The following is an 18,448-nucleotide window of genomic DNA, read 5'->3' on the forward strand; positions in this document are numbered from 1 at the left end:
AAAGCAGGGTTAGGTCATAAATAAAAAAATATCCCAAGCTTTGAACATCTCATGGAGCACTGTTCAATTCATCATCTGAAAATGGAAAAAGTGTATGGCACAACTGCAAACCTACCAAGACATGGCCATCCACCTAAATTGACAGGCCAGACAAGGAGAGCAATCAGAGAAGCAGCGAAGAGGCCAATAGTAACTCTTGGGGAATATAGAGCTCCACAGCTCAGATGGGAGAATCTGTCCACAGGACAACTATTAGTCGAGCACTCCACAAATCTGGCCTTTATGGAAGAGTGGCAAGAAGAAAGCCATTGCTGAAAGAAAGCCATAAGAAGTCCCGTTTGTGAGAGGCCATGTGGGGGATAGAGCAAACATGTGGAAGAAGGTGCTCTGATCAGATGAGACCAAAATTTAACTTTTCGGCCTAAAAGCAAACTGCTATGTATGGCGGAAAACTAACACATTACCCTAAACACACCATCCCCACCATGAAACAGGGTGGTGGCAGCATCATGTTGTGGGGATGCTTTTCTTCAGTAGGGACAGGGAAGCTGGTCAGAGTTGATAGGAAGATGGATGGAGCCAAATACAGGGCAATCTTAGAAGAAAACCTGTTAGAGTTTGCAAACGAGACTGGGGAGGAGGTTCACCTTCCAGCAGGACAATGACCCTAAACATACAGCCAGAGCTACAATGGAATGGTTTAGATCAAAGCATATTCATGTGTTAGAATGATCCAGTCAAAGTCCAGACCTAAATCCAATTGAGAATCTGTGGCAAGACTTGAAAATTGCTGTTCACAGATGCTCTTCATCCAATCTGACAGAGCTTGAGCTATTTTGCAAAGAAGAATGGGCAAAAATTTTACTCTCTAGATGTGCAAAGCTGGTAGAGACATGGCCCAAAAAAATGCAGCTGTAATTGCAGTGAAAGGTGGTTCTACAAAGTACTGACTCAGTGGGGCTGAATACGAATGCACGCCACACTTTTCAGATATTTGTAAAAAAAAATTAAAAACCATTCATCATTTTCCTTCCACTTCACAATTATGTGCAACTTTGTGTTGGTCTATCGCATAAAATCCCAATAAAATACATTTACATTTTTAGTTGTAACATGACAAAATGTGTAAAATTTAAAGGGGTGTGAATACTTTTTCAAGGCACTGTAGTCTTAGAAATATTAACATATGAGTGTAGTAATTACTAGAATAGATGCAACTACTATTTAAATTGCGCAAAAAAAAAATGGAAATACCTTTACTATTATAACATATAACATTACCTATTCCTTGAAAGCATTAATGTACATCAAACATTCAAGTGTGGGAAGAGGAAAAGGACAAAAAGAACAAAAGTAAAGCAAAAAAACAAAGAAAACAATGGTGAAAAAAGCAAATAACAAGACAATGAATAAAAACTTAGCACTGGGCTGGGCTATTTAAATTCTGCTCAGCAGCGCTGACAAAATAAACAGTAGCAAGGCCATTTTTTTCTCTTCTTCCCCATGATGGACAGCTGCAGGAAGACAGGAGGCTGGACTATGCAATGATTTGTTGTTGCTACAGCTGAATAGCACCTGCTCCTAGCAAGATCCATAATGACATGGATGAGCGAGCTTAGGGTGGAGGAACTTAACTGGCCTGCACAGAGTCCTGACCTCAGCCGGATAGAACACCTTTGAGATGAATTAGAGCAGAGACTGTAAGCCAGGCCTTCTGGTCCAGCATCAGTGCCTGATCTTACAAATGCGATTCTGGAAGAATGGTCAAACATTCCCATAAACACACTCCTAAACCTTGTGGATAGCCTTCCCAAAGAGTTGAAGCTGTTATAGCTGCAAAGGTGGGATTTGGAACTCTACGAACTAAGAATGGAATGCCATTAAAGTTCATGTGCGTGTAAAGGCAGGTGTCCCAATACTTTTGACAATATAGTGTATATATACTATAGGGGTGCACTCACTTTTATGAGATACTGATTATATTATATATACAGTATCTCACAAAAGTGAGTACACCCCTCACATTTTTGTAAATACTTTATTTTTCATGTGACAACACTGAAGAAATTACACTTTGCTACAATGTAAAGTAGTGAGTGTACAGCTTGTATAACAGTGTACATTTGCTGTCCCCTCAAAATAACTCAACACACAGCCATTAATGTCTAAACTGCTGGCAACAAAAGTGAGTACACCCCCTAAGTGAAAATGTCCAAACTGGGCCCAATTAGCCATTTTCCCTCCCCGGTGTCATGCGACTCATTAGTGTTACAAGGTCTTAGGTGTGAATGGGGAGCAGGTGTGTTAAATTTGGTGTTATCACTCTCACTCTCTCATACTGGTCACTGGTAGTACAACATGGCACCTCATGGCAGAGATCTCTCTGAGGATCTGAAAAAAAGAACTTGTCTACATAAAGATGGCCTGGGCTATAAGAAGAATGCCAAGACCCTGAAACTGAGCTGCAGCACGGTGGTCAAGACCATACAGAGGTTTCACAGGACAGTTTCCACTCAGAACAGGCCTCGCCATGGTCGACCAAAGAAGTTGAGTGCACATGCTCAGCATCACATCCAGAGGTTGTCTTTGGGAAATAGACGTATGAGAGTTGTCAGCATTGCTGCAGAAGTTGAAGGGGTGGGGGGTCAGCCTGTCAGTGCTCAGATCATACGCCGCACACTGCATCAAATTGGTCTGCAAGGCTTTTGTCCCAGAAGAAAGCCTCCTCTAAAGCTGATGCACAAGAAAGCCCGCAAACAGTTTGCTGAAGACAAGCAGACAAGCAGACTAAGGACATGGATTACTGGAACCATGTCCTGTGGTTTGTTGAGACCAAGATAAACGTATTTGGTGCAGATGATGTCAAGAGTATTAGGTGAGGAGTACAAAGTCAAGAGTGTCCTGCCTACAGTCAAGCATGGTGGTGGGAGTGTCATGGTCATGGTCGGGGGCTGCATGAGTGCTGCCGGCACTGGGGAGCTACAGTTCATTGAGGGAACCACGAATGCCCACATGTACTGTGACATACTGAAGCAGAGCATGATCCCCTCCCTTCGGAGACTGGGCCGCAGGGCAATATTCCAACATAACGACCCCAAACACACCTCCAAGACGACCACTGCCTTGCTAAAAAAGCTGAGGGTAAAGATGATGGACTGGCCAAGCATGTCTCCAAACCTAAACCCTATTGAGCATCTGTGGGGCATCCTCAAACGGAAGGTGAAGGAGCGCAAGGTCTCCAACATCCACCAGCTTCGTGATGTCATAATGGAGGAGTGGAAGAGGACTCCAGTGGCAACCTGCGAAGCTCTGGTGAACTCCATGCCCAAGACAAGACAATAGAATAGAAAATAGAATAGAAATAGAATAGATAAATGTAAATCAAGTCAATATTTTGGTGTGACTACCATTTGGCTTCAAACCAGCATCAGTTCTTACACCTGTACACTTGCTAAACTTGCACACAGTCAAGGATTTTGAAGGATTGGAGTCATATATATGGGTTGAAAAACAGTAATTAACTGAAACAAATCGCTGTGTAGGAAGTTTAAAAAGGAGTGAGGAACAGGCAAACTCTGCTACTAAGGTGAGATTGTGGAAGAGTTTCATGTCACAGAGCATACACCATGGCAAGACTGAGCACACAAGATGTCCAGCAGTGCCATCAGCACAGAACTGTTGAAAAACAATGGGACCCAGGTACACACATCTACTGTGCAGAGAAGTCTGACCAGAAGTGGTCATCATGGAAGAACAGAGGCAAAAAGCCATACCTCCAATATGAAAACCAGGCTAAGCAACTAAACTTTGCACAAAAACAAAGGAACTGGAGTGCTGAAAAATGGCAGCAGATGCTCTGGACTGATGAGTCAAAATTTTGACTGCAGCAGGAGGCATTTTTATTGTGAAAGGCTGGAGAGAGACACAATAACGTGTGTCTGCAGGCAACAGTGAAGCATGGTGGAGGTTTCTTGCAAGTTTGGGGCTGCATTTCTGCAAATGGGGTTAAAGATTTGATCAGAATCAATGGTGTCCCCAATGCTAAGAAATACAGGGAGGCATGTGATTGGCCCCAAATTTATTTTGCAGCAGGTCAACAACCACAAAACATACAGCCAATGTCTTTAAGAACTATCTTCAGTGTAAAGAAGAACAAGGAGTCCTGAAAGTGATGGTTTGAGTCTTGGATCTGTGTTTAGTTATCCAAGATGTTTAGAACAAGCTATCTGCGAGTTCCTTCGAAAGCTGTGTGCAAATGTACCCAGAAGAATTGCTGCTGTTTTAAGGGAAAAGGGGGGGGGGGTCACACCAAATATTGATTAACCTGCCCGTATGTAGATTTTATTCCCAAAATATTATTTTTAGAATGTATTTATTCTGTCTTATGCAGATGACAAATTACTTAAATATTTGGAAACCTATTATAATAGCAAACAATGTTTCTATAGTACAAATGAGGAAACAAATGGTTGATCAAATGCTTTCCTAAATTTAATGCATCACAGCCACAGACATCTATGATCATTTGCAGGGTTCTTTAGCCAGCCACACATTCTCCCCTGACTAGTTGTAGCATCTGCTGTGATTGGCTGTACCGGTCAAAGTTGCTCGCTCCTAGAATATTCAGTACGATTTGGTTTATGAATTTTATTTTCTCCCCTTGCTATGTCAGGATTAAAGATTTATTTGAAAGGCAAAGCAAAGTCTAAGTGTCACAAAAGAGGAGCCCCTTGGGGAGAGGATAGCAGGGCCTTGGCACTATTTCTGTGGTAGATTTGGAAGCTGAAAATCCTATTTCGCACTCCTCAGCTCCAGTCAAAGAGCCGATAGTTATCCGCTTGCAGTAATTTGCTGCCGTTTATACAACCCTTTCACTTTCTATCAGCTCTTTACTGACGGCCAGCTTGACATGCTGTTACTCAAGTGAGGAAATTAAAATTTGATGCAATAATCCCAAATAAGAAGGACTCTATTAGGTAATATATACACTTTAGATTAGGTATTCTTAACAGCTACACTGATAGAGGATCGGAGGCATGCTGTGAGCCACAGATAAGAGAAGGGAGACACAGCAAAGGCAGGAATAACGAAAGAAAAAAGCTAGATTGAAAAAGGAAAGAAAGCTTGGAAAAAGGGACATTACACATGTAACAAAACACAGCTATATGACATAACTGTCATAATAATCAAGACAACAGAATGCTATTTGCAAAGGTGTCAGAGATGGAGTGCGCAATTACACTCAAATACCCAAGCAGGCATACTGCATGACCCATGACTTAAATGTTAAAGGGACACAAAATTCAAATGTTTTATTAGCTCAATTGTGTCTCCTGAAGGGCACTGAAAAGCATAGTCTTACATCCATTTATTTTCTGTACAGTTTATTGCACTGAGTGCACCTTCTTAATCAGTCCTTTTTTGTATTTAACATTTCAGAGACTTAAGCCACTCTGGAAAGCCCTGCAATATGGGGCACACTTTAAATTGTGGTACAGTTCTGCATAATCCAGATATTTCCTTTCTTTTGAGACCCTTGCAAGCAGTTACCTTCAATGTAAGCACACCATGAAACATACAGTAGATACTGGAACAAGGTAAATGCAATGTTTATTGCCCATGTGAATACAGTACATAATGGTAAATCAAATTTATAGCAAGCAGCGACGATGACAATGATTAACCGTAATTTAATGCAAGTGCGATCTACCAGAAAATACTATTATCAGTAACTAATGCAAAAAAGTATGTACAGTTATTGGCAATCAATAAAAGGGTAGGGTCAAAAGGACCAAGGCTAGTTTTATAAGGCTGGACAGGATTGGAACTAGCAGAGCACAACAGGGAAACTAGGTAGCTAGAACTAAGCAGAACTGAGTAAGATAACAGAGTAATCAGCTGAATGCTAAGATGTCTGAGTGTTGGGGAGAAAGGATTTTAAAATGCTCAAGCCCTCAGAAGCAGGTGTAGAGTAAAGCATATCTAAACCCATTTTTTTGTTTGTTTTTGATATAATAGAGAATAACGAAAACCCTGTTTCTTTGCTTTCTGTGTTACAATTGGGAAACTTTTTTCAGTTCTGTCAGTTCCTGACTCACCAAAGCAGGACATTCAAGGAAATCTATTTAAAGTAAAGGAAATCCTCTCATAATATACTCACCCATTGCGTTCTTTCCCAATGACAATGGTCACCCAAACAGAGATTAATCTACACAGCAGGGACTTTGACAGCAATAAAACATCTGATAGAGTTTCTCACTTTTCCTTACTCTAGCCTACATAGACTTTAGAAACACAAGTGATGGAGGTACATAAACTGTAATGAAACACATTCTATTAGCTACTGGAATTACTGTCAAAACTTAGTGCCTCCATTGGGTGAAGCAAGTTCATCTCTCTCTCTCTCTCTCTCAGAGTTTCATTCACCAGTGGTGCATTGTGGGAAAGAGTATAAATGTTTGGGGCTGACTGATGCAAGCTCTCTTCCTTCCCGACTGTGGCCAGGGGAGGGTGTGTGTATGGAGCTGCTGTTTTAGGTCAGTCTAGCCTGAAGAGGCCTGGGAAGTGATGAGGCCTGGAGCTGTTGATCTTCACTGGAGACAGGATGGAGTTCCATGGAGGCTGGTTGACTCTCTTGCAGAAGATGGAAGCTGCTATTCTTGGTGCTGATTGTTAGAGAATCTTACCGCAGGAAGGACGGTCCCGACTTAAGGGCTCTCTTCCTTGTGATATGCTTTATGGAGTACCGGAAATGTGGTCCTGAGCATATGAAACCGAAACCCTCTTTCCCATATAACTGTGAATAATAAAATCCTCTCTGTTTTACCTAAAAGTGACTGGTGCTCTTCTGTCCACGTGTCCCATTATACCTAACAGACTCACCCCTTGAGGTAAAATGTCAACCCACCCTGATTCTGGAGGCAACACCATGCCTCTAGGGGTCAGGGGGTGCTAGATACAGGGCTTTTTTCAGCTGGAACTTGGTGGAACTCAGCTCCACCACCTCTGGCTCAGGCCCTCTGCTCCCTGCTCACCACTATCACTTGTAAACACAGAAGTCCGGATTCTGTGTTTACAAGTGACAGCTTGACTCTCAACGGCTCCCGTAGATCTGATCTCTTGAATGGCTCCCACTGAGCACAAGCTGGGGACAAGGGAGATGCAGGTGCCCTGGGTGGAATGAGGATGCCGACACCCACAATGGATGATCTCCCTGCAAGTGAGAGAGCCACCTACAGTGTGTGGGGAGGTACTAGAGCGGGCTGCATGCTTTAACTTATTACAGCAACAAAAGTAAGGTGGAAGATGGTGGAGCTTTTAAGGAAGGGGGGAGAATATGTGGGCAGTAGAGAGGATTGCATGCAGAGGTCAGAGCTGAAGAGTGGTGAAAGTGAGATGTGGATGGGGAATGCAGAGGTTAGCAGCTGTGGAAGACGGCTGAATCCTGCACTCTGTGTGTAGCGCACCCCTGAACTCTACACTCTGTATGCAGCGTAACCTGAACCCTGCACTCTGTGTTACCCCCCCAACTCTGCACGTAATGCACTCCTGGTATTGAATGCCCCTTTAAGACCCTCCCAATGTAAAGGAAATTTGACCACACCCACTATTTGATACAGTTTGAATGGTGTGTGCATGGGGGGAGTGGCTTGTGGTAGAGTTCCTGCACCTGTTTTCTGAGAAAAAAAGCCCTGGTATTCAAAACATAACCTGCTTTGGGGACTTCCAGCCTGCTAAACCCTATCCCACAGTCTCACTCAGAGGTGTAACTAGAAATTACAAGGCATATTAGCAAACATTTTATTGGGCCCCCAACAGAAAAAAACACCATCGCTAAACAACACCTTCCCTATCATAGCATGTGACAAAAGACTGAAGAGTCAATACATATTAGGGATCGAAGTATGCGCTCCCGACTACCATATGTATTTCTAATTCTTGGTCTTGTCCACTAACAGCCTAACTATTATAGTCATTACTATATATCTCTCTTGTGATTTCTGGCCCAATAGTTTTTACCATTGAGGGGTTTAGGAGACTGACCAATATACTCTGTTATGTCTCCCAGATAGTTATGCTCCTTCTTAATGTCTGTGGGGGTGTTGTGCTGGTGGATTGGGCTGTTGGGTACTGGCTGGGGGTCTTTCTCCCGGGAGTTGCGATGCGTACTTGGGGTCCGCCCCTTCCCTCTCCGTCCATGTGACGCGGGCGATCGGGCGGATGCTCCAATTGCGCATCAACGCCACACATTCAGCGTTTTATGTATGACGTCAGTCCTGATTACCCATCTAGGCGACTCTTGATGGGGGAATTTTGGTGCCATATGCTGAGCAGCCATTTTGCTCAGGTGCGGGCGCCTTCTCCCCCAAATTAGCCACCCGCATGATGTTGGCGGATACCCATTGGCCACACTGGAGTATTTTTACTCCCCCCATATGGAATGCACGGGTCCCTGCTGAGCGGTATGTTTATGGCCATTAATCACCAGCTAGGTCACACGGGAGCACATGCTATACCAAGGTAATAATAATTTGTGTCAGTTTCTATTACATTGTTTTTTCATTAGTCTTATGGTTTGGCTGCTAGTGCATTTCTCAATATTATTGCACTATTATTTTGCACCATTACATCTTCATATCTTATGTCTATCAGAAGATCATCCATTTTTAGAATACTTATACCTAAGTTGTTATTAGTACACAAGTATGGATTACTACGGGATCTTCTTATTTCACATCACCTACTCTTCAAACTTATCAATATAATTTTTTATTCTAACATTTTCATACTTTAGGCTTATGAGTTGCCGCTCCTCAGGTATCTCCCTTTCATATTGCATTTCCACCCTTGTCCTTGGGATATACCGCCTCAGCTCCTGGGAGAATGATTTCTTGCCCCGGTTGGTACTGGCCCATTGCACATACATTCACAGCTCAATTGCAAGTTGTCTATGGGTTGTATTTTTTATACCATTGCTTTTATGCATATCGACCCCTGTTAAACTTGCCTCCTAAGCCCCTCTTTTTTCAATTTCCGTTCTTGTAATTGGCCAGTTTCACCAATTTACTTTATGTTACATTTATAGATTATTGCATCTGTTCCTGAAGATTGGAGATATCCATGAAACGCGTCGAGCTATATAGATGCCTAAAATACCAATTTTATCCAAGAGCGATATTCCACAACATGTTTATTATCCTGTTGTTTTTACTGGCCTCTACCAAGTTATTTGTGAACTTGTTACAATACGTGAGCATAGAATTTGGTATCTGGTGGTTTCCCTCTTTTTTGTTATCATGCTGTTAATGTCATGTATTATTCATGTTACCTATGTTATATTTATTACTATATGATTGTTATGTCTAATAAACCTTATAATCATGCTACTGATTCATGTTATGTTACTAATTACATGCCATAACACTGTGATTGGGGTATCTACCATTATATACCCACCAGTCACACTCTGTTCATGTTGTTCATTTCGGCAGCATGCTTCATATAAAGTCCCAAACCCCCTTTTCCATGTCAAAAGACTGAAGAGGATGTGGCAGTGATATCGAGATAAGTACAAACCTGTAAGGGGGGTGGATCTTATTCAGCATGGAAGCTGGCCACACCTAGCCTGACACCACAATATTGTCCACATTGAGGGATGCACCAAGCGGGGTTCCTCAGGGCACTCTGTATATGAAGGGGGTCATGCAAAAACCTCTTTTCCATTCCTTTTCCCAGTTTCTGTGACTAAAAGCAGCATCACAGGAGTTGCAAAGAGTAAAGTTGGCCATAGATGGGTTAGAAATTCAGCTGGTTAAGCAGGGACCAGCCGTATTTCTATACACGTGTAGCCACTGCAGTTCAGCAGAAGACGATCTACCGATTGACTCCTATATTTTTCATGGCCGACAATTATTTTCTTTACATTCAGCTGTCAGTGGGGAAACCCGCTGACAGCTGATAAATAATTGGTTGTTAGGGACGCAGAGGCCGGCTTCCCTGCCCACTCCTTAACAACCAGCTATTCTTCACACAAAATTGGGATTGGTCGATCAATTTTCGACCGATACAAATTAGAATCGTTCTGAAAATTTGGAAATTGCTAAAAAATGAAGAAACAAAATGAAACAAATTTTTTTTATTCTGCACATGTCTAGCGACTTTGTAGAACACAAACAAAACAATCACATTGGTCAAAGCCAAAGTCATAACAAAGTCGCACTCATCCAAAGTCTAAAGTCGCATTATAAAGTTGCAATAGAAATCACATGATTTTGAAGTCGTACAAGTGTGAATGGGGCCTAAACTGAGAGGACCCAAGTCTAGAATGTTTATCCACCGCCTAAGAACATAGAGTATAAGGCCAGCTTTGTAAATATTTTCTAATCTGGATAGTACTTGACATGATTTGCATCTCACTCTATATTTGTATTAGGCAAAACTGTAGAAATCATACTATTTTATAAAACACACATTTTTAGAATAGATGAAAAACTCTTACCGGAGGTGAGTTTTCATATATGTTAGTGCTATAAGGCAAGTTTATGAAGATTGGGTCCATATCCTGAATATCTGTGATTGTGATGGCCAGATTGGCCAATGTTGAAAGGGGTTTTGTTTTGTCTTGATCCTAGAAAAAATACATGAAAAACAATGGGTTACAGGACCTTCATAAAATATGTTAAACACTAAGCTACTTAATATGTGAAGACATATACAGTGGGTATAGAAAGAATCATCCCCATTTAAAATAATGACATTTTGTTGCATTGCAGCCTGAAATGAAGACAGACACCATTTTGTTTTATCCAGTTGCATTTACTCAGTGCAACTTATAACATCCAAGTGAAAGATATAACACCAACATATCAGAAAAAAAAATCCAAAACAGAATCTTGTGTCAGTATTTTGTTGGACCACCCCATTGTGTCAGTATTTTGCTGAATCACATTTTGCTTTAATTGCAGCCTTTAGTCTGGGATGTGTCTCTACTAACTTTGCACATCTAGACTTTGCAATATTTGTCCACTCTTCTTTGCAGAACTGCTCAAGTTCTGTGCAGGTCAAATTCCCGCACCCCAAACTCGCTCATTGCTTTACGGACCTTGCTTTGTGCACTGGTCCAAATCATTTGGTGGAGAAGGGGTTATGGTGTGAGGTTGTTTTTTAGGGGTTGGGCTAGGCCCCTTAGTTCCAGTGAAGGGAACTTTTAACACATCAGCATACCAAGACATTTTGGACTATTTTATACTCCCAACTTTGTGGGAACAGTTTGGGAATGGCCCCTTTCCTGTTTCAACATGAAACAAGGTCCATAAAGACATGGATGAGTGAGTTTGGGGTGGAGGATCTTGACTGGCCTGCACAGAGTCCAGACTTCAACCCGATAGAACACCTTTGGGATGAATTAGAGTGGAGACTGTGAGCCAGGCCTTCTCCTCCGCATCAGCGCCTGACCCCACAAATGTGCTTCTGGAAGAATGGTCAAACCTTCCCATTGACACACTCCTAAACCTTGTGGACAGCCTTTCCAAAAGAGTTGAAGCTGTTATAGCTACAAAGGGTTAGCCAACTTAATATTGAACCCTACGGACTAATACTGGGATTCCATTAAAGTTCATGTGTGTGTGTGTAAAGGCAGGCTTACCAATACTTTTGGTAATATAGTGTATATATGCATCTGTGGATAACATAATCCATTTAAAATACAGTTTTATAGGTTTTTAAACATTATACAAACTGCATATTGATGATTTATACATATTGATTTATACATATATGATTTATATTTGATCGAGGTTTAAGCAACTGCAAACAAGTAATTAATCATTGGTGAAAATATGTAATAGTGCAACACACTTTGAGACTGACTGAAAAAAAAATCTATCAGTCACAAACGTAAATAATCTCCTCAAAACATTTGTTTCAATCAATATCTGTTATTATCCATTCTCGGATGCCATGCAGATATTTGTCAGATTGATCAGAAGTGATCCGCAAAAGTTTTACATGGCCAATTACCTTGGCGGAGTCAAAATCAATCAAGCGCTTGCTAAATCAGTCAATGAAGGATGTTCAGATTTTGGTCATTTCAATCAGCCTAGTTGAATTAAATGATCGATTAAATGGTCATATACCAATCTGGGTGTGTCCACAAATAACTACCATTATACTTACAAATCAACATATTCTCATTGCATTTTAAAATGTATAGTATAAATGTATGTACAGTCATAGTGATGCATGCTGTTAATACCAAGGTAACAGTCTATTTTCTATTTATGTTCCTGCACTAGTGGTCAAAAAGTTGCTGTTTGTGTGTGAAATATTTTTTTCCATTTAAATAGCTTCAAGCTTTGAAGAATTAATAGATGTGCAATCAGCTAGATGCGTTCTATTGTTAATGGAACTATCTTGTCATCCTAATATCTATTCTTCTCTGCCGAGCAATGTCAGTAAATATATATTGCATGGTGCCATGTGATGAGTATAAATACTGGGATGTGTTGATCGGAGATTGCCTTTAATATCTGTGTTGTGGTGTCAGGTAATGACAGTAAATGTGTGCTCTGTATAGCTATTTAATCACAGGTTCCACCTGAACCGAGAATCCGTTCCAGACAGTTGCTGTCGATTGCTGAAGGATCAACTCCTGAGAAACACTCACTATGACACAAAGTTTCCTGGAAGAATAATTTTCACTCCTGTCCCTCTCTCATGTTAATTCTACCCTTGACACGATTGTGTGTATATATTCTGTATAATTTACATTGTAATGCTATCCACAGGCTTGGATCATGAATAGTTCCCCCCTCCCCCCACAGGAAGTCATCATGACCCAGCCAGGAGTGAGTAGGTCAGAACCATATTTTCGCTTATTTTCAAAAGCATTTTGAAAAGCACAGTACATGCCTGCCATGACTTTAACAATAAAGTGCCCATCGTTCATTTTGAACATGCATAACTTTTTAGCAATACAGTGTTGTTAGAGGCCAAATGTTTCATTTGTTTGTGTCCAAGGGTTGACAACCATGGAGAGGTGGAGATCTACTTGAACATGGAAGAGATCAAAGGTCCCCAGAGAGCCAGAGAGTATTTTTTTTTAACACGATAACCTAGCAAGACACCATTAAAAGGAAGGTTTGAAAAGTTTAGGGGCAGTATCTATCTATGCATAGTTCAGAAGTCAATAGTATGTAAATATACTGTATAATGCAGGGCAGGAGTAAAACAGAGTTCAGAAGTCAGTAAAATGTAACTCGAAGTTCAGAGGTAAATAATATGCAATGAACAGTGCAGGGGTCAGCAATACATAATGCAGAGCTCAGAGGTCAGTAGTATGAAATGCACAGTGCAGGGGTCAGTAGTATGCAACATACAGTTTAGGGGTCAGGAGTAGGGATGAGCCCGATAAGTTTGACTTGAACATTGGGTGTTCGCCGAATAGCGAACAATTTGGGGTGTTCGCGGCAAATTCGAAAGCCGCGAAACACCCTTTAAAAGTCTATGGGAGAAATCAAAAGTGCTAATTTTAAAGGCTTATATGCATGGTATTGTCAAAAAAAGTGTTTGGGGACCTGGGTGCTGCCCCAGGGAACATGCATCAATGCAAAAAAAAGTTTTAAAAATGGCCGTTTTTTCGGGAGCAGTGATTTTAATAATGCTTAAAGTGAAACAATAAAAGTGAAACATTCCTTTAAATTTCGTACCTGGGGGTGTCTATAGTATGCCTGTAAAGTGTCGCATGTTTCCCATGTTTAGAACAGTCCGAGAGCAAAATTACATTTCTAAAGGAAAAAAAGTCATTTAAAACTACTCACAGCTATAATGAATTGTCTGTCCCGGCATTACAAATAAAAGAAGTAATTGAAAAAAATGGTATGGGATCCCCCCAGTCCATTACCAGTCCCTTTGGGTCTGGTATGAATATTAAGGGGAACCCCGAACCAAAATTAAAAAAATAAATTGTGTTGGGGTCCCCCCAAATTCCATATCAGGCCCTTCAGGTCTGGTATGGGTATAAAGGGGAATCCCGCACCAAAATTAAAAAAAGAATGGTGTGGTGGGGGTACCCCTCAAAATCCATACCAGGCCCTTCAGGTCTGGTATGGATTTTAAGGGGAACCCCATGCCAAAATATAAAAAAAAAATGGCGTGAGGTCCCCCAAAAAATCCATACCAGACCCTAGCACCCATACCAGACCCTAGCACGCAACCTGGCAGGCCGCAGGAAAATAGGGGGGGCGAGAGAGTGCCCCCCCGAATCAAACCAGGCCACATGCCCTCAACATGGGGAGGGTGCTTTGGGGTAGCCCCCAAAGCACCTTGTCCTCATGTTGATGGGGACAAGGGCCTCACCCCCACAACCCTTGCCCGGTGGTTGTGAAGGTCTGCAGGCAGGGGGCTTATCGGAATCCCGGCCTCCCTCCCTTTGTGAAATGGTAATCCTACCATTTCACAAAAAAAGTGTCAAAATGGTAAAAATGACAAGACACGGGTTGGGACAAGTCCTTTATTAAAAAATAAAAAAATAAAAATGTCCCACGAAGTCTTCTTCTTTGTCTTTTGCTCCGCCGATGGACCGAAAAAGAAAAAAAAAAACGTGACGCATCTTTCCCGGGTGACCCCGCCCCCCTCTGACGCACAGAGACATCCATAAAACGGATGGAGGCGGGTCAATCACGTTTTTTTTTTTCATTTTCGGTCCATCGGTGAAGCAAGAGAAGAAGAAGAAGACTTCCTGGGACTTTTTAAAATTTTTTAAAAAAGGACTTGTCCCAAGCCGTGTCTTGTCATTTTTACCATTTTGACAGTTTTTTGTGAAATGGTATTGGTACATTTGTACCCTGTTACCATTTCACACAGGGGGGGAGGCCGGGATCTTGGGGTCCCCTTGTTAAAGGGGGCTTCCAGATTCCGATAAGCCCCCCACCCGCAGACCCCCACAACCACCGGACAAGGGTTGTGGGGATGAGGCCCTTTGCCCCATCAACATGGGGACAAGGTGCTTTGGGGGGCTACCCCAAAGCACCCTCCCCATGTTGAGGGCATGTGGCCTGGTACGGTTCAGGAGGGGGGGTGCTCTCTCGTCCCCCCTCTTTTCCTGTGGCCCAAGGGCTTAAGGGTGATTTAACTGGTGGATTAATCCGCATCACTCCTCGCATGAAACCCTGGACTAAAGAATGCGTAGCAATTGGTCTTTGAAATAAAATTGATAGGGCTGAGACTTGGCCCTTAATAGTACTCAGGGCCAACTTAATCTCTATGCCTACTTGTAGAAAAGCAAGAATTCTGCCTATAATATATATCTCCGAGGGTGCCAACCCTTAGATTCACACCAGGAAACATAAGCTTTCCAGACTCTATAATATATAGTACTAGAAGCTGGCTTCCTAGCATTAAAGTAGAAATAACTGCCCTGGAAAGCCCACGTTTCTTCAGAATGTGGGTCTCAATAGCCAGGTCGTTAAATTTAGCATTCGTAAAGTAGGATGGAATATCGGCCCCTGTGAGAGCAGGTCTGGCCTTTGTGGAAGGGACCACAGATCCCCCACTGCCATCTTTATGACTTCTGCATACCATGACCTTCTGGGCCATGCTGGTGCTGCCAGAATTACCGGTTTTCTTTCCAGCTTGATCCTGCAAAGAAGTCGAGGCAGCAACTGAATAGGGGGAAATGCATAGATCAGTAAAAGCTGATCCCACAGTATCACCGGAATGAAGACTGCCGATGGGCACGGAATATTTCTTTCTGCCCAAGTTAGAATATGGTTCACTTCTCTCTGCACTGAGAGATTCTTGGTGCCCCTTTTGGTGATTGATATAGGCCACAGCCGTGGCATTGACGGATTGGATCCTGTCGGGACAATCTCTTAACCTGGAAGTCCAGGCTTTTAGAGCCAGACGCACTGCCCGAATCTCTAGGATGTTGATGGGCAAGGCTCTTCCGGTTCTTGAACACTTGGACAGTTATCTTCTCTGTCATTACCACTTTCCAGAAAAGTGGTTTGAAGTATTTACCCTTTAGGACATTCTTTAGTAACCACCAATTGAGGCTTTGGGACACCCTTGGGGACAGCCGCATTGGCAAGTCCAAAGCTTGGATCGCTTTGTTCCAAGAAAATAGAATACTGTTTTGCAGTATTCTCGAATGGAACTGGGCAAAGGGAACTGCTTCGAATGAAGCCACCATCCTTTCTAACAACCTCATGCAAAGGTGAATGGAGGGACCTCCTTTTGACCTGACCATCTGCACCAACTCTTTTATAGAGTGGTGGCAAGAAGCCCCTTTGTCTGGGCTGTATCTATGATCAGACCCAAAATACTGCAGCCCTCTTTTAGCGATTTTAATGGAGACTTTACTAGGTAGAGAATGCAACCCAGACCTTTCCAGGTAACTGGTTGTAATGCGTACACCTTACTCCGAACAGCGATTGGTCTATTAGCAATAGATTGTCTAGGTATGCCAAGACTATTTAAGCCCTGTGCCCTTGACCTGGCTACAGGGGGGGCTAGCACCTTTGTGAACACTCGAGGTGCTATAGCTAGCCCGAAGAGCAAGGCTATAAACTGAAATGCTGCTGTTCTACTTCGAACCGCAGAAACCTTTGGTGAGCGGGAAATATATGGACATGCAGATATGCATCCCTGATGCCGATAGGCGACAGAAGTTTTCCTCCTTGCAGGATAGAAACTACTGACTTGATAGACTCCATAGAAAGGAGAGGATCTTCAGGAACTGATTTAGATTCTTTTAGATCTAGAATGGATCTGTTGAATTTCTGTGTGGCTCTGTACATGTACAGGAAACGCATGAAAAAGGCAGTGAAGGTTCCAAGGAACCTAAGAAAAAACAGAACTATCAGCTGACTCTACTGGAGGTAGCTTGAAAGAGGCACAAATCATCTCTGTAAGAGGTTTGTACCAGCAATTTCTCAGATTGCGAGGCTAAAAAAAAGTTCAACTCTAGTGGTCTCCTCTGCAGAGGAGTACTCGGTTTGCCTTTCTTCCCGATTATCTGACGGCAATCCTTCATCCTCTACCCACTGTTCCCTTGATAAGGGATCTCAGGTGGGGGAGGGGGGGTCTAACACGCTTCTCATGCTTGGATAGCGGATGCGATTAAAGTCGCTAATTTTCCTTCTAGGCCCTGCAGGGCGGAGGAAAAACGTATCTTCAATCATGTATACAGGGGCTGAATATTTTCTCCTCTGGTTCAGTTTCCACTATTGCAACCCCAAAGTTGCGTGATTTTACTGTGATCCTTTGCCGCCGATAATACGTCGGGGCGCGATTTTGATGCGACAGGAAACAATGCCTGTGTATTCTAGAGGTTTATGGACCTCAAGTCGCATCAAAGTGGTACCAAAGTAGTGCATGGACTACCTTGAAGTCGCACAGATCTGAACAGTATTTCTTGGAAATCATGCCCTAGAGTCTGATGGTGGAGGCCATCACCGCTGCCTAGAGGCAGCTGCCCCTGCGCAGGGGATGGAATCTGTTTAAGTGACTTGTCCAAGGTCACAAGGAGCCAACGTGAGGATGAGGTCCCACATCTTTCAGGAAGCCTCCCATGGCTACACTGGCCGTCAGAGTAGTTAACCTGTGAGGAGTGGCTCCTTCACTAGTGAATGCCGACATGTGGATCTGAACCCATGTCTGTCAGGAAGTCTCCCATGGCTGCACTGACCGTCAGAGTACTTAACCTGTGAGCTGTTGTGGCTTCACTTTAAATAAAAGGACATTTATACCTTCTACTGGACAAAAGAACTTTACTGCAAGAAATCATTTGGATGTATTTCACCAAACCTTCCCCAATAAAAAAGGAAACTAGTCAGACACCCCTTTTTTGCAAGATGCTTCTGCTGACCGACCCTTTTAACCACAGGGTCCTAAGCATGTGTTTTAGAACAAGCGCAAGGTGCGACGTCTGGTGGATAGGGTCTTTTATGGCATCTATGGCGAAACCCATTGGTAGGAGGATTTTAACAAAAAAATTCCAACTCCTTATCTGTTGGATGCTTAAGCAATTATGCATCTTGATGCTGGAAATCGCAGCGTCTACTGCTGAGAACTGAGAAACTCTTTGGAAGGAAAAAATGCTTATCCAGATGATTTTTTTTTTTTTTTTTAAACCAAAGAATGGACCTGGACCTTCAGCTTACTCTGTTAGGAGTAGTATAAAAAGTGGAATGAACCATCTCTGTAAGAGTTTGTACCATCAATCTGTCAGATTGTGAGGTTGCATAAGGTTCATCAACTGTTGTCTCCTCCACAGAGGAAAATTTTGTCTTGTTTTCCCCCGTGATCACCTGAGGATAATACCTCATCCTGTGCCCACTGTTCCCTTGGAAAAAGGTGGTTTGAGGTGGGGGAGGGGGATCTAGCATGTTTCCTATCCTCTTGGATGGAGAATGCGATTAAAGCCGCTAATCTTCCTTCTAAGCCCAAC

At 42.6% G+C, this 18,448-nt stretch overlaps 1 protein-coding gene across 1 annotated transcript in view; it reads right to left on the reverse strand.

Moving 5' to 3' along the window:
• Nucleotides 1-18,448, reverse strand: part of CDH23 (cadherin related 23) — a 1,935,615-nt gene that overhangs the window by 1,244,417 nt on the left and 672,750 nt on the right. Inside the window, exon 8 of the mRNA XM_073596703.1 lies at nt 10,499-10,627. Coding sequence (XP_073452804.1) covers nt 10,499-10,627 — 129 coding nt within the window. The remainder of the gene's footprint in view (nt 1-10,498; nt 10,628-18,448) is intronic.

Source organism: Aquarana catesbeiana, linkage group LG08, assembly GCF_042186555.1.
Source record: "Aquarana catesbeiana isolate 2022-GZ linkage group LG08, ASM4218655v1, whole genome shotgun sequence".
Taxonomy (NCBI): domain Eukaryota; kingdom Metazoa; phylum Chordata; class Amphibia; order Anura; family Ranidae; genus Aquarana; species Aquarana catesbeiana.